The 14692-nt window shown below is 42.9% G+C and overlaps 1 protein-coding gene across 2 annotated transcripts in view; it reads left to right on the forward strand.

Annotated features, from left to right (window-relative positions):
- The window catches only part of ARVCF (ARVCF delta catenin family member), a 171274-nt gene that overhangs the window by 69808 nt on the left and 86774 nt on the right, over window positions 1-14692 (forward strand). For both annotated transcript variants that reach the window (XM_075719249.1, XM_075719248.1), the window contains exon 2: window positions 5986-6144. In XM_075719249.1, the coding sequence (XP_075575364.1) occupies window positions 5986-6144 (159 nt within the window). The remainder of the gene's footprint in view (window positions 1-5985; window positions 6145-14692) is intronic.

Raw genomic sequence — 14692 nt, forward strand, 5'->3', positions numbered from 1 at the left:
GAGAGGAGTTTGGAGAGGTGTGACTGAGCACCTGTGCCTGGTGCTGAAGGCCTGGACCTTGCTGCGTTTTTTGAACTGGCAGGGTGCAGCGTGCGGCGGTCCTGGAACGTCAGGCCTCCGTGTTCTTCCAGAGGCGCCCTGCCTCGCAGTGGTGCCAGCGCTGCTGTATGCGAGGGCTTACCTGTTTCTCTGTTCCTGAAGCAACCTAACAAGAGTGCGGCGGTCTCCTCTGCAGCTGCCTCTCGGGCGGTACGGGCTCAGTGATGCGCATGTGCCGGTTAGCGTGGATTCCAGCTGTTGCACTACTGAGATGCACAAAAAGCTCCCTGGACAAATCCAGGACAGAGAGCACAGCAGGGATCTTCAGGCTGTGGTGAAAGAAAGGGAGGTCTGACAAGGCAGGAGAATGTGACAGTAATCGGATTTGAGAGCCTTCAGCTGCTGGGGAGCTAGATCTTTTATTGGAGAAAGGTCTGCCACAAATACACCGAGTTCAACAAACTCCACCAGTTGTTTTCTTCCTCTTTGACGTCCCATTGGGATACCAATCTGATGCACGTCTCAAGATAGACTTGTGGCATTGATGTGTTCCTGCAGACTTGCCTTTTTTGTCTTCCTTTCTCCTCCACATGCCTTCAGAGTAGAGACTGATAGATTACCTCAAGTTGGAAGGGACATGACTGAGCTGGAAGTGCAGACCTAAGCTGGGAGGAGACCGGTGCGGCAGAACGTCAGCCTGAGATTTGACTCTGACAAAACCGATGTTTGCCTGCTTTGCACTTATAAGTAATCCCATGCTTTGCAGAGATTGAAGCTTTAATAAGCAATTTAAACAAAGAGTAAGAGGTGGAGAGACAATCCACATTTAATTCAATTAGCATTGTTGTCCAATGCCATTAATTATGCCCAGACTTGTAATGTGTTTCATAGGAGTTGATACACTTGAGCTTTGTCTGTGCCGGGGTCGACTGAGGACAAGTGTGTCCACTGGTGTAGAATCCAGCCTTTGTGCTTTGCAAAAACCTTCAAATTTGGTATCTGACAGTAGCCTGGAGTAAGCGGTAGCCTGAATAGCCTGCATTGCAATCTGCTGAACAAAGGGTATCTCTGGGAGAAGGATGATTCGATGTACATGTTTTCAGTGTTTTTGAAGAGGGACTGTTTTAGTGGAAGTAATAATCTCCTCCAATTTTCTATTATTTCCAGACTGGTTTAAATTGTTTCATAGGCAGAGAATAAAGAACTTTGTTTACTGTTTTAAAGTAGGATGTCTGATCCTCCTGGGGGAGGTTATTCTTTTATTAAAAAAGGTATAAAATAGCTGCTTAGATGGAAATATAACTCTAGGAATTGAAATGGTGATGATTATAGGAGCTATAGTATTCTAATGCAAAATAAGCCCTAGGAGGTATGTGCTCTAAATGGTAAATCACTCTGTTTTTTAACAAAACAAGAATTACTGTTATTTCATGGTTCTTGCTTATTTTACAAGGTCTTTAGCTGTTTCATCTGCACTTAACTTTTACAGGCTGGGGATAAATTGATTGTTGTTTTGCTTTTTAAATAGCTTGGCTTTTTTAAGGCACGCTGGAGATGCAAGCACAGATCAACAGGATAGGATTCATTTGGTACTCAAAAAAGCAGGGAGAAAAGCCATGGCTACTGACACCGTATGCAATAACTGGATTGGAATCTGTTCTCATAACTTGGTGGTGTTTTGTAATCTTCTTGGAAGGAGCCAAAGAATACTATTTGAAAGGGACCTCTTGGGTAACGCTTAGCAATTTTGGGGGGATATCACCTTGATGTGTGTGCGTGTGTGTTGGAAGAGAAATCCCGCTGCCATTTTAGCGGGGCTGTGGGGTCTGGCAGGGCCCTGCAGGCACTGGCAGACCTCAGTGGCCCTGACCAGCTTCACCTGGGGCTTCCACCCAGAGCCCTGGGAGCTCTGTCTAAGCTCAGCCCTGAGCCCGTGCTCGGGCTGTGCTGGAGGAGTACTGCTCTCCAGCTGAGCTGCAGCCGCGCCTGTGCCTGGCCGTGGAGCCCGCTGATCCAGACCCAGACCCCAACCTGCAGACTGACTTCTTCCCAGCCTGACCGCAGACCTGCCTTGTCACTGCGGACCAGCCTGGCTGTCAGAGGACCTGATCCTAACCCTGACCCTGCAGATTTGCTTCCCGGGTTGACCTTGAGCCTCCCTCATCACCATGATACTGCCTCGTGGTTGGACCTGGCTGCCGTCCCAGGTCTGTCCTGCTTGCCCTGCTTGGGTGCCGTGGAAGTGGGTCCCAGCCAGCAAGGCCCGTGCCCGGCAGCCACCCAAAAGATCCCCCTCAGCACCACGTCCCTCGGGGAGCTGCTGGCCCTTGATGCTCCCTGTGGCACGATTTCTGCGGTTCGGCTCCTGTGCCTCGAGCGTTTCAGAAGGACGGTCCAACCTGCAGGAACTGTCAAGGATCCTACAGTTTCCCGTTGAAGAGGACGGGAAAGAAGCTCTCTTTAGATTTGGTCTTCCCAGATGCTCAGCTGATGACAGGGATTGCTGTGGCATGGCAGATCCCTCTTGTGCCGGGGAACACCTTCTTGTTTGACAGCAGGGGAGGGACCACAGTGTCTTGGCCATTGTGAGAGGAAAAGAGGAATTGTCCGGTTGCTTTTGCTTTGAAAGCCCCCAGGAAGGTAAACAAATGTGTGTGCTGTTTTAAACTGGAATTACCTACCCCGAGCAGGCAGGGAGCTACCGGTAGGATTATTCATTAGGGGCGTCATGTTCTAGCTCTGTCTGGAAACTTGGGTTTTACTTTGAATAATTAGGCTTACCTGCCAAATGTTTGGAATCTGAGATGCTGAGATGTATTTGGCAGAAGAGCGTCCTAAATACTGACTTAGAAGCTGAGCACAGAGGAAGGTGGTTGAAAGGGGTAACGTGTCCCAGTTTCTGCAATTTGTGATGACCCAAAATCCTTAATGATGGAAACTAAAAACAGATAACAAAATCTTTGCATCTTTTCTACATTAATGTTAGCTCGTAACAACTCCGAGTTAGCAATGTGGAGAAAGTACTGGGTTTGGAGATCAAAGAACCACCTCCTTAAGGTAATTCAGGGAGTAAGCTGGATGATACGCTGTCCTCTTTGCTCACTGCATTCCTCAGTAGCTCACATAATAAGAAGGAAGACACAAGATGATGCGGCCTGGTTAGTTGTCTGCGTTGGGGTATCTACCTTGAGCTTTGCTGTTCTTTCTGTTCTTTCTGTTGTTTAGGACAGTCTCTTGCTAACAACAGTTTTCTCTTGCAGGAATGCAGATCTGTACCATATCTCCCTGAATCTTCATTTTAGAAGCAGCCAGAGGATAAAAACTAGCTCAGTGCTCATTTAAAGTCAATATGCTCTAGTTTGCAATTTGCTCATGTGTAAGTGCCCAGCTTTAAAGGTTTCCTTTGCCCACAGGCAGTCTGAATAGAAAGGGAGACTTTATTTTTTTCATAAAGAAAAAGTTTTGCAAAAGCTCAAAGAGCAAAATATTTCTTCTTACCCTCCATCTCCTCAGGTTTATTATCACAAAGCAGAGTTTGTCTCTGAAGAATCTAGAGGGAAACGAAGAGCTGTAGATTCATGCAGTCACCCCAAGACGCAGCTAGAAATGAGGATGATGGATGAGATGCGTGTATGTGCATACGTGTGTGAGAGGAGTGAGAAGGTCCCACCTTGAAGCAGTTTTGGCACTCGATGCTTTGGAGGTGATGAGGAGGTTTATGGGGACAAGGTGTAATGGAAAAAATCTCTGCGTGTAACTGGTTTCTTTGCTGTTGGCAAGGCTGGGGTTACATGAAGATGGTAGAAGTTCTGAGTCTTTGCTGTATTGCAATGTTGTGTAAATTCTTCTGTTCGGAGGGAAGCTTTACTGTGGGGTGGGGAAAAGGGAGTTGCAGTTAGGATATAGTATCTTCAAGAAAAATGGGAAGGGATTAATATATCTGTCCCAGGAGCTAGTTTCCCTTCTGAAGCTGTGGGCAGAAGACACAATCTGACATCTGAACCCTACCATAAAGGATTCGGCGTGTATCATAAGTTATTGGCCATCATGATTAAGTACTGCAGACTGGAAGGAGTGATTTTCTTGAGGATTTCAGAAGCCTTATTCTTGTTGATTGATTCTGTAGCCTGAGTTATTCTGTGGTTTCAGCAGAATGGAAGTAGCGCCTGCTTGTATCAGCTCCGGTGGTCCAGCACGTGTTGTCGCTGGAGGCTGTCCACGCTGCACTCTGACCGAGGTGATTGCCTGAGGCTCATCTTAATGCTGTCTTGGTTAATATTAGCGCTTACCTGAAAATGAAAGCGGCTTCCTTATGAAGTCTGGGTTCCAGAGTGTCAGAATACAGCTGTAAATACAGGACACTGAACAGGGGCATCTCGGCTTGTTTCAAAGGCAGGTATGGATCACGCAGGGATGAAATGACGCTCGTCGCTCTGCAGCTTAATGAGACCTCAGTACCCTGCTCCCGCTCGGCAGCGTAAGGTCGCTCGGAGGATACTGCCCTTCGGGGCTTGCGCAAAACGTGGCACAGCAAAAGGGGCAGTCCAGACTTCATCGCTGGGATGAAATGCAGTTTTTCTAAATAAAACGTTAGAAAATAAAATGTTGTAGTTCCCTGGCGATGAAGCTGCTCATGGGTAAGAGAATATTTAAACCTTTATGTAATTAGACTCAGCACCTGCATGGCAACAGTTTCAGCCCACCCATTTTGTTTTACTGTGATATGAAAAGTTACGCTCAGTTTGCCCACGGTGTTTTCTTTAGGGAGAGCGCATTCACTTTGCAATTTAGGGCTCTGTATCATTCCTTTTTTTTTTTCTTCTTTTTTTTAATATGGGGGGAAAAAAAGTGCATCCGTGTGTGTATATTTGTGCGTGTATATTCCTTAATAAAGGATGTTCTTTGTGTGCCTGTTTGACAAGATGTGCAAATAGCAGCCCTGCTTTGGCTTTGAGGCCTGTGTAGCCCGATACCTTCAGGGCTTGTAATGAAATGAACAGTCTCTCATTTCATTTTGCGTAGTTAGGATTCATAATGCTGGGGAAAAGTCTTATTTCTCAGTGTGTGAGCCGGTTCTTTATTGGCCACTTGCTGTGAAACTTCTGAAACACATTCATCTACCAAAGGGGAGCTTCTCTGATTTCTGTGCCGAGACACGCGATTGCGAAAGAATAAGGAAAGTTCAGACGCTGGTGCTGGCGAGCAGCAGAAGCGTTCTCTTTGGGCAGTGTCCCTGCAAGAACCGGCCTTTCATCTGCTTTCTGTTTAGTGTTTCTTTATGTTGGCTACCTGTTACAAGTTTTAAATAGGCTTGTAGCCAGTTAGGTCTTACGGACTGAGCAAAGGGAAGATGTCAGAAGGGTAGCATTTCACATAATTCAGCTATTAATCTCTAGCTATATCCATTTTTTTAAATTATCATTGCTTTGGATGGTTTGAGAAAGGTGTCAGTTTAATAGTAGGTCTTGATGTTTTATAGCCTTCTGTAGTCTGCAGCTGAGTGTATTTTATCAAATGGAAATAAACTTTTAATGGTGCGTAAGATTAACTGCTCTGAAAGCCAATGGTCTTGTTCACTGCGGAACTGGATGAATGTTTTTACAGGCAAAAATTCCACTCCTCCTACGCTGGGCATTGAAGAGAAAGCTTAAAGCAGGTTTAAATATAAGGTAGTCGTCTGTTAGTCTGTAGTAGGTCGCCTATAAATATGAAGTCCTTGGTAGATGCTTCACATGACTTCCATTTACTGAGCTGAGCCCGGTCATACCAGCATAGTTGCAGCATGCTTTTTTGAGACAGTAAATACGTATTTCTCTGAATCTCTGCTTGCAAATTACTGGGTAAAGTGTGGTTTTCAGTTGAGAAAGCCGAAATCGATAGAATAGTTATACCATGATGGTAGAAGTAAAAAGTTATTTTTTTTTTTTTTTTTACCTGCTTCTTTAGGAACAAAGCCCCAGTAACCAGACATCAATAGCAATGATGCAAGAGCCTCAAGAAATGGTGGAAGAGACAGTTACTGTGGAGGAAGACCCAGGCACTCCCACTTCCCACGTGTCCATTGTCACTTCTGAAGATGGAACCACAAGGAGAACTGAAACCAAGGTGAGAGGTTAATAACCAGTGAGGAAAATGGCAAAATACCACCTAATCACAAAATAAAAATAGCAGGGAGTAGCACGAGTGGTGGCAATCACGCTGTTGTGATTTTCAGTGTTCTGTTTGCCAGCAAAGCTGAGTTCAGGGCTTTTTCGGTTTCGCCTCTATGTCCAGTTTGCTCCCCATCAGCTGTGCTGATACAGCTGTTCATGGAGCTGTGAACTGAACAGTAGAAATCATCCAGGTTAACCAAACAAAATCACTAGGACCCCTTCCCAGACTGTTTATTCTTTTAAGATTCACTTTATTTTACTGAAACAGTTCACAGCATTGCCCTGCAAACACATACAGCGATATGAGAATGAGATGAGTTGGTAGGGCTTGGAGTAAATTACTTTTGCAGCTCAGGAAAATGTGCTTGGAAATACATCTTCAAATTAGTTATGATCCCTAGTAACAAGATGTGATTATGCGTTTGTCCTTAGCAGAAGAAACATCCTATTCAAATAACACCACGGCATTTAAATTCTGCAGCAATCTTGTGAAGGGAATTCCACTCCTGATGCATGGGGCAAGCTGGGTGAGCTGTACCTCAGGTTCTGCTGGATTACAGGTGTTGCATATGTTCTGATCTTCCTGCTGTCTTTTTGTTCCCTTGTGTAAAGTAATTTTGCAGTCTCTGCTGAGAAGGTGCTGCATATTCATGGCTGCCTTACGCGCTTTCGGGTACCACTGGAACACTAATACACCTTGACGTTTGGGTCTTGGAAGTTGAGCTGACGTCTTTGTTAGGTTTTGGTCTCGTGAAGGATTAAGGGGGTGATTCCCTTTTTAAAAACCTCTGAAAAGCACTGATTTTTTTTAAAAAAAGAGACTGTCCCACTGCTTTCTGCGTTAAAAGGAGTTGAACAGAGGTCTCTGCATAAATCAGTGTTTATTTTTACTGGTGTTCCAGAATTGCCGTCCTCTAAGATATCTATTCAGGACATCAGATCCTCAGGTTGGGGTAAATGAATGTTGATTCCCTGAGGTCAGTGGGCCTGCACACATTGCTATAAATGGAGTGTCTGGTTTAATGTTAGAAGATAAATATAACTGGCCTATTTTCTTGTTGTTAGAAGGAGATGAAGGTCTTAAAAATAACCAAACAAAAAACCCCAAATTTTTATTAGCTTTTCAAATAATCTAATGTATTTAATCTGTGACTTATGTGAAATAAATGCTGTTTTCTTCTAGTGGCAGCAACGCCAACTGTTACTTACAGGAAGGAAGTGATAAAATTACAGTGGTGATGGACACCTTTTTATATGCACTAATAGGAGTGCATAGTTTTAGGAGACTGTAAGTGCAGCTATGCAAGGGAATAAAATGATAGCTACGACTGTAAAAATAGAGAGGCCGTGCAGTGGTCCCTAGATAACGGGACCACATGGAGTGAAATAGTTTGTCTGAAATAGTCACGCCACTGATAAAGCTGCGTGTTTGTCATAGCATAAAAGGTGCGAGTTTTCTCCTGTGTGTGGTGTACCTGCTGCTCTTCCATCTTCCCTCAGAAAAGGACAGTGGCAGCTCCAAAACAGGTATTGTATGGGAAAGGAAAATTAAAAACCCAGCAACCCTAGAGCTACTGTTCCACTTCTAAGAGCAAGGCTCTTCTGTTGCTGTGGTTCATTCCAGGCACAGAAGGGTGTTCGGAACGGGGGGGAGGGTGCGTAGCTGTCTTGCTCTGCATTTATGTTGTTTCAAATAATTTCACTGACTTCAACTTACATACTATCTGGAGGTGTTCCCTGTTAGTTCACTACTAAAAAGACCAACTCTTAAAAAAAATTTAAAAAAAAAAAATCCAGTTGTTAGGAAAAGTGATTCTGAAATGTCAAAACACAGCTGGGGTCGGCTTAGCCCTAACTCTGTCAGAAGAGGTGCTGAGGCTTTGCTGAGGTGGTTGTGGTCTCCGAAATGGTTTTGTTTTGACAACTTCTTGCTGTGATAATATGGCATAGATTTAGCAGCTCTTAGATATGAATCTGAGGTCAGATTTTTTTTTAAATTTTTTTAATCACTTTGGTCTTCAACTTGCTTTTTGCTTTGGTAGGGAATGTGAAAATGAAAACTCTTGTCACTGGGGTTTTATAGCATCAGTTAAGTGTCCTGGAGTTAATTGGCATTGACTTTCTATCACTTCTAATAGGTATCATCATAGTGCTTTTATAGGTCATGTTATTATACGCAAGAGCCTGACAGAGAACAGTAAATTTCCTGGTACCTCTGTGCAGTGGCAAAATTCTGACCTTGCTGCTCAGATGAGGAGGGTGAGGGAAAGTATTTCTCTGGGATGAGATGCAAACACGCGTCCGCTGGGCACGCAGCCTGCAGCAGCAGGATCTTTGTTGAGCTCAGAAACTGCTGTTCTGTGCGGCTGCCTGTTCCCTCCCAGATTTAAAAAAAAAAAAGGGGGGGGGGGGGGAATGCTAAACAAACAAACAAACAAAAAACCCCTAACAACCCCCCCTGTGAATCTGTCCTTGCTTTTAGTGTGCAGGTACTCCTTATCCTTGTACGGGAGCAGCATTTCCCATGGTGGGAACCCTCACATCTGATCTGTTGCTTAATAAGGGTAATGTTTAAAGTTGAGATAGTCACACTGTGGTCATCTAATGTTGGGGGGGGGTTTATGCTTAGCTTTTTTTTTTTTTTTTTTTTTTTTTTAAACTTTGAGTCATCTGTTAAGGTAGTTAGCACAAGATACAAATAAAGATTTTTATGCTCTACACTGCTGTGCTTGCCCTAGGCTTCTTTGAGGACGGGTTTAGAACCTGTTTTTATTACCTCTGTAACTAGAAGGCTCCCCTGGACAGTGCCAGTCTCAATCTCCAGCGCATTTCGCATTTGCCCTGCAGAGAAAGTGGCAGCACAAGATGCTGCCTCTGACGGAGTAAACAACACGGGTTGTGGTTTTTTAAGAGCCAAAGAGACCAGAGAGGTTTTCCAAACGTGTGCTTTCTTTGCTGGATAGCTTATGTGGGGGACTGGTCAAGCTAGCGCCATTTAGTATGTATTTTTTGATCTTTAAAAGATAATTGTTTATTTTTGCTAAACTGTATCATCTTCAGCTTGCTGGAGAAATTCCTTGCCTCTGAAATTCCTCCTCTTGAACTGAAGCATAGCAAAAGCTGTAAATGGGAATGCTCCTGTATGCTGCTGTTCCTTTATTTATTCCTCCCACCCTCTTGCTTCAAAACCGTAATTTATAGAGGTTATTCTCTTCAGTAGCATATTAAGTGAACAACCTTCATCCAGCAGCACTGACAGTTTTGCTATGCTTTTCCCCCCAGCTTTGAAGATGCCTGTAGCAGTGAAGCAGGAAGAAGGCATAGCAGAATTTAATATTTGACGTATTTTAAATAGAGAACATCTGCCTTTTCAAAATGAGATATCTCTCAGTAATTTTCCCCAACCTGTTATTCTCTTAGTACTATTCTGACTGAGTCCCTACATAACATTCACTGCACAGAAGATGTAGCAGATAATGCTTCATTTCAACTTTATAATCTCTCCGGAAGCCAAATACCTATCATGCTAAAAGACTGAAAGTCACCTTGGGGAGAAGGCTACTGCCTCTGCCTGTCGGCAGGACCGCTGCCGTGTGTGCCAGGGAGCCTGTTCGGAAGTGGCTCAAGAGAACGCAGTAAAGCAAATTACATGTGTGTGTGCTTGTGTTAGTGCTTGCTCTTTTCTTTCTTCAGGCACTTTTTATTTTTATCTTTGAAATGCTAAAAGATTGGAGAGATTTAGGTCACTTTGTATTCATTGAAAATGAAGTTTTGTGATAACAAACTGTGAAATCAATCCGTATACAAGGTTGTTTCATGCCCAGTCCATCCGTTTGCTGTGTGCTTGCTGATGCTCAGCACGGCCAGGTCTTTCCCAACGGTGATCAGCTGCTGCTCCCACTTCCTAGCACCAGCGACGGGACAGTGCTTGTGTCTGAAACCCTTCAGCTGTGGCAGTGCCGGGAACCCTGAGATGCAGTTCTTCGGAACTTTGCAGAAAATTCAAGGGAATTGGGTAATAGAACAGGAACAGATTTCAGCCCAAGTTGAGGGCCCTTTGACAATGTGACATGTTAAGCTTAAAATTGAAGGGGAGAAATTTGAGCTGTTGTTTTGAAAACCCACGGGGCGAGTTCTTACACAGCATTTAATAGAAAGGTAATAGCTTCAACCTGCTTGAGCTGATTAATTTTTACAGTCTGTAGTTAAAAAATAAGCTCTCAGAAATGTCAGAATGCTTTTATCCTTGCACATTGCTTCTCATCCGTTTTTTGTTTTATGACATAATTTCAACAAAATTTTTAGCCCTGTCAACTTTTATAATGTATTTAATTTATCAAAAAAAAAAAAAAAGGCAAAACAAAACCAATCTCAATAAGAAAATGGAAGGCAAAATTATAGGTGCTGGTTAAGATGACTGCATTTGACCACGATAGGCCACTTCAGCTGAAATCTCGGTAGTCTTTCCTGCTCTTGTGTCTGAGCACTGTGACGTTGAGGGATCCACTTGTCCCATCTGCACATGCATCCAATAAGTCCAGTCGCTGGGTATTTTCATGTTTGTTCTCCCATCCTTCAAGACACATAGAAGGATGAGGGGCAGAAAAATATAGAAGCTGCTTCAAATGTGTGAATACTTCTTTTGTGTTCTGTTGGCAAATGTATTTCCAGAAACAGAATTAGTGAAAACATTATCATGGGGCCTTTAGGGGAATTATTTAACAAAATAATTGCTATTTTGGGGGGGAGAACAATGGTAAGGTCAGTAAACCTGACATGTAGTTCTTTCTGGGGCAGGGGGAGCAGCAATGAAAGCGCCCACTTGCAGTCTCACAGGATTTTGGTTCCAGAGGCTTTGAATAAGTTCGTGTTATTGGAAATTTCTCTTTTTTTACTGTGGCTGAAACCTTAATATAGTTTACAGGAAATTACGAATTGCAAATATACTTTAAGCATACTCAGACAACCTCTTCCAAGGGAAGTCATCTGAAGCTTTCATCTGGTACTCTATGAGATTGTAGCACTGAAACGATTGAGCAACTTTGATTTGTAATCGGGCTAGAAAAACTCTTTAAATGGCTTTTCTTTAGAGATGGAAAGTAAACAGAGGAAGTCAAATTACACTTTCTCAAAGTAACTTGTATCTCTAAATGTTTCATTAGAGCATGTCTGTAGCGAGGAGTTCGTGCTAATGAATCTTTCTCAAGACAGGGTGCATCTGAAGGATCAGGTGTCTCTCCGATGAGAGTCTGCTGGGACTCCCATTTGGAATAGCTTCCTTCTCTTTGGCTAATGCATCAGTATTAAGGAAACCACAAAAATGTTGGGAGAGGAGATTGCTGTGCTGTCAGCTGCTCAAGACTGCCTGTGTTCTTTTAAGAAGTATAAATGAAACATTCCCTTGAGCTGGATTTCCTGAAATAAAGATGTTTGGTTTGTTGGGGGTTTTTTTGTTTGTTTTGTTGTGTTTTGGGGTTGTTTTTTTTTTTGCTTGGAAACATAATAAAAGGACCTTCCTCTGTGTGCTGGCTGATTGCTTCCAAAAAGCTTCCCTTTATTTTCCTGTAGGCAACACCGTCTGTTTATCACATGCTAAATCTTCTGTCTCAGTGCCTCCCCCTGACAAATGAGGCATGAGTGCAGATACTCCCTCTCTCTCCAAATATAAAAAGACGCGGTTTGATTGCCCCACCATAACACCTTTAGCATTATTGAACGCTTTTATGCTATGAGAAATGTCTGCTTTAATGCTTGAGTGAAATGTTCCTTTTTATGTGTCTGACAAGGGGATTTTGATCGTCCTGATTCTTTCCACTCATTAATAGGGGCAGCATTCAGAAAATGGTAAGAGGTGAAGCTGTGCTAACATTGTAAACTTGTTCTTACATGTGCTGGCTGACACTAAGTTGTGTCTTTTTGACTAGCCACAGCCATTGAAAACTTGTCTATGCTAGTCTCAAAGACAGAAAATAAGGCAAATTGGGAAAAAATTGCAAATTAATCTCCTGCATTCTGTGTTGGTCATTACAAAAAAAAAAAAAAAATCTAAATACTCTGTAGACTACCAGAGCATGGTAAAAAACTCATTGAGTGTAACTGGTAAGTCACAAATTGTCTAGGAATTGATTTTGAAAGTGTTCTGAAATTCTGCTTTGTCTTTTTTAGTGTACATGTACTGAATATTTGTAGGCAATTGTCCTTGTCCTAACATTTCTGCCTTGTGTTACCTCATCCTGTTTGACAATAACAGTGATTCTCCAAAAAAAATTCAACAGTCAAAAATGAGCAAGAGTCCAGAATTAGCAGTAGGAATGCTGGGTGAAGACATACAGCAGCGATGCCTCCGCGGCAAAGCCTTTGTCCAAGGATCCTGCAGGTTCCTTCTTTCATGCTATTGCTGCAGCCAGACATGGTTCATTAGGTATCTTGCATTGTCTGATCTTCACAATTTTATGCAAAATTACACATGACAAACTGTGCATGCATGGCAACGTGTCTTGAAAAGAGAAACTCAGATTTAAAATACCTGGCTCCTGTTGAATAGTGCTGAAGGAAGGGGCTTTGTGAGGTTACGTGAGTGTTCTTCCTGGCATCCAGAAAGCTGCCTCTTTGTTCCTTCCTGGGCAAACGCATCAATTTCTGACTCATCAGACTGTTGAAATAATACCTTCCTTCCTGTTACTCCTGTTACTGGTTCCCAAATTCAAGGGCGCAAAGGCCCAGCACTTTTGTCATTTTGTCATTGCTTTGCAAAACTCGCATATTTCAGGCCTGAGAAATGTTGCTTTTTCTACTCTGAGAGGATCACTTATGAACCCATGTTTTGAATAAAACTTTTGTTTCAGACTTCAGTAGGAGAACGCGGAGCTGTGTTGCCTTGTGTATATCCACTTCACAAAGAGCTACTGTAAGCTGCGCCAGCTCTTTCCTTCGCTGAATGCTGTCTGGTTTCATAAATGCCATGACAGTGGTCATGCTGATAACTGGGCGGAAAGCAGAAGTGTTGTGTGCAGGTAGTAGGCAAGAACCACTGTTGGATTCCGTGTCATGAAACAAATGTTGAGTTTCTACTTTCCTTTCCTTTAGTTATTAAAATGTGTGCTTTTAAAAAAAGGGAAAAAAGAAGACTTGAGGGCGTGGAAGCTAGCATCTTTCCTGATGTTTACTTGCTAAGGAAATCCCTTTGGGTTGAAGGGGAAAATTCTTTCAGCTCTGGCCCGAATTAGATACTACGGCCATGTTGGTACCTGGCTATGCTTTATTCAGTATCACGATGCTCTTTAATTATGCTGCTGGTGGAGAGCTGTTTGTGCTGCTTTCAGTCTTGCAGGATTTCATTACTTCATTAGGCTGAAGTATCATTTGCTCACAGATGTCTCTAGGAAAAGAAGTGCTGTTTGGGTGATTTTTTTTCTGTTTGGGGTTTCTGTGTGAAAACATCTGGCTAGAGGACATGTCTGGAGCCGCTTCAAGAGATGTACTCTTAATTATTTTGGTTTAGCAGCAGCTTGGCTAATCTGGTGCCAATCTAAATGTTTAAATAAGAGGTTATAGGTCAAAATATCTATTTGGACTTTAGAGCCACCAAGCAATCCAGGAATACATGTTATAGTTACTGCTTCTCTTGATGTACGCATTTCATTCTGTGGCTTACATGAAGAAAAGTGTCATTTACTGATGCTCTGTAATACTTTAGAAACCCAAAATAATCTCTTAATATTGTTTTGTGTTCCTCCCCTCCCTGTGTGTAGCATTCTCTGGGGGATTGATTCTCCCTCTTGTCTTTGTGGGTGTGTTGTTTTCTTGTTTGGTTGGGTTTTTTTACAAAGGGCTGGACGTCAGCATTTACTAGGGTTAGGGTAAGTTTTTATAGGTTAAAGTAAGTTTATTGGGGTTTGGGTAAGGATAGATTGGCTTCTGCTGGACTTTGTATTCTCCCCAAAACAGCTTTTGCTGGTCACTCTGGAGCACAGTACAGAAGTTGATGGACCCCAGATACCAACCAAAACAGAAGATCCTTTGCTAGTTTGTAAATAGTAGTGGTTTTTGTCTGGCACTGTCCTACGCAGATTACCGGACCTTTCCCACGAAGGTGGAACGTTCTTGGAAACTCCTGAGGTGTCCTTGTTCTTAACCCTTAGCAAGAAACCCTGAACACAAGTGCCCTCTGGACACTTACCGTTTCCAGTTTTTGTCATTTATGTGAAATAGTCTAATTCTATCTGTGTTGAAATGAGATGTGATTTATGGGAAGAAAAGATAAAGGCGTACTTCTGTACAGATTTTTCTTTAATGTTTTAAGCAAGCTTGTCTAGCCCAGTATGTTTAGGGTAGTTGCAGTTGCAAAAGCAGTGTGGCGTTAGTGTTTGTTATTGCCAAATAATGTCACCAACATAGTGGAATGACACCAACTACCTGTTGGGCTTGTATGGTGATGGTCGGATGTAAGCATATCTTAAAAGAGAAAGTAGTTGTGCTGTCTAAAAGCTAGAAGCTCGAAA

Source organism: Pelecanus crispus, chromosome 11, assembly GCF_030463565.1.
Source record: "Pelecanus crispus isolate bPelCri1 chromosome 11, bPelCri1.pri, whole genome shotgun sequence".
Classification (NCBI taxonomy): domain Eukaryota; kingdom Metazoa; phylum Chordata; class Aves; order Pelecaniformes; family Pelecanidae; genus Pelecanus; species Pelecanus crispus.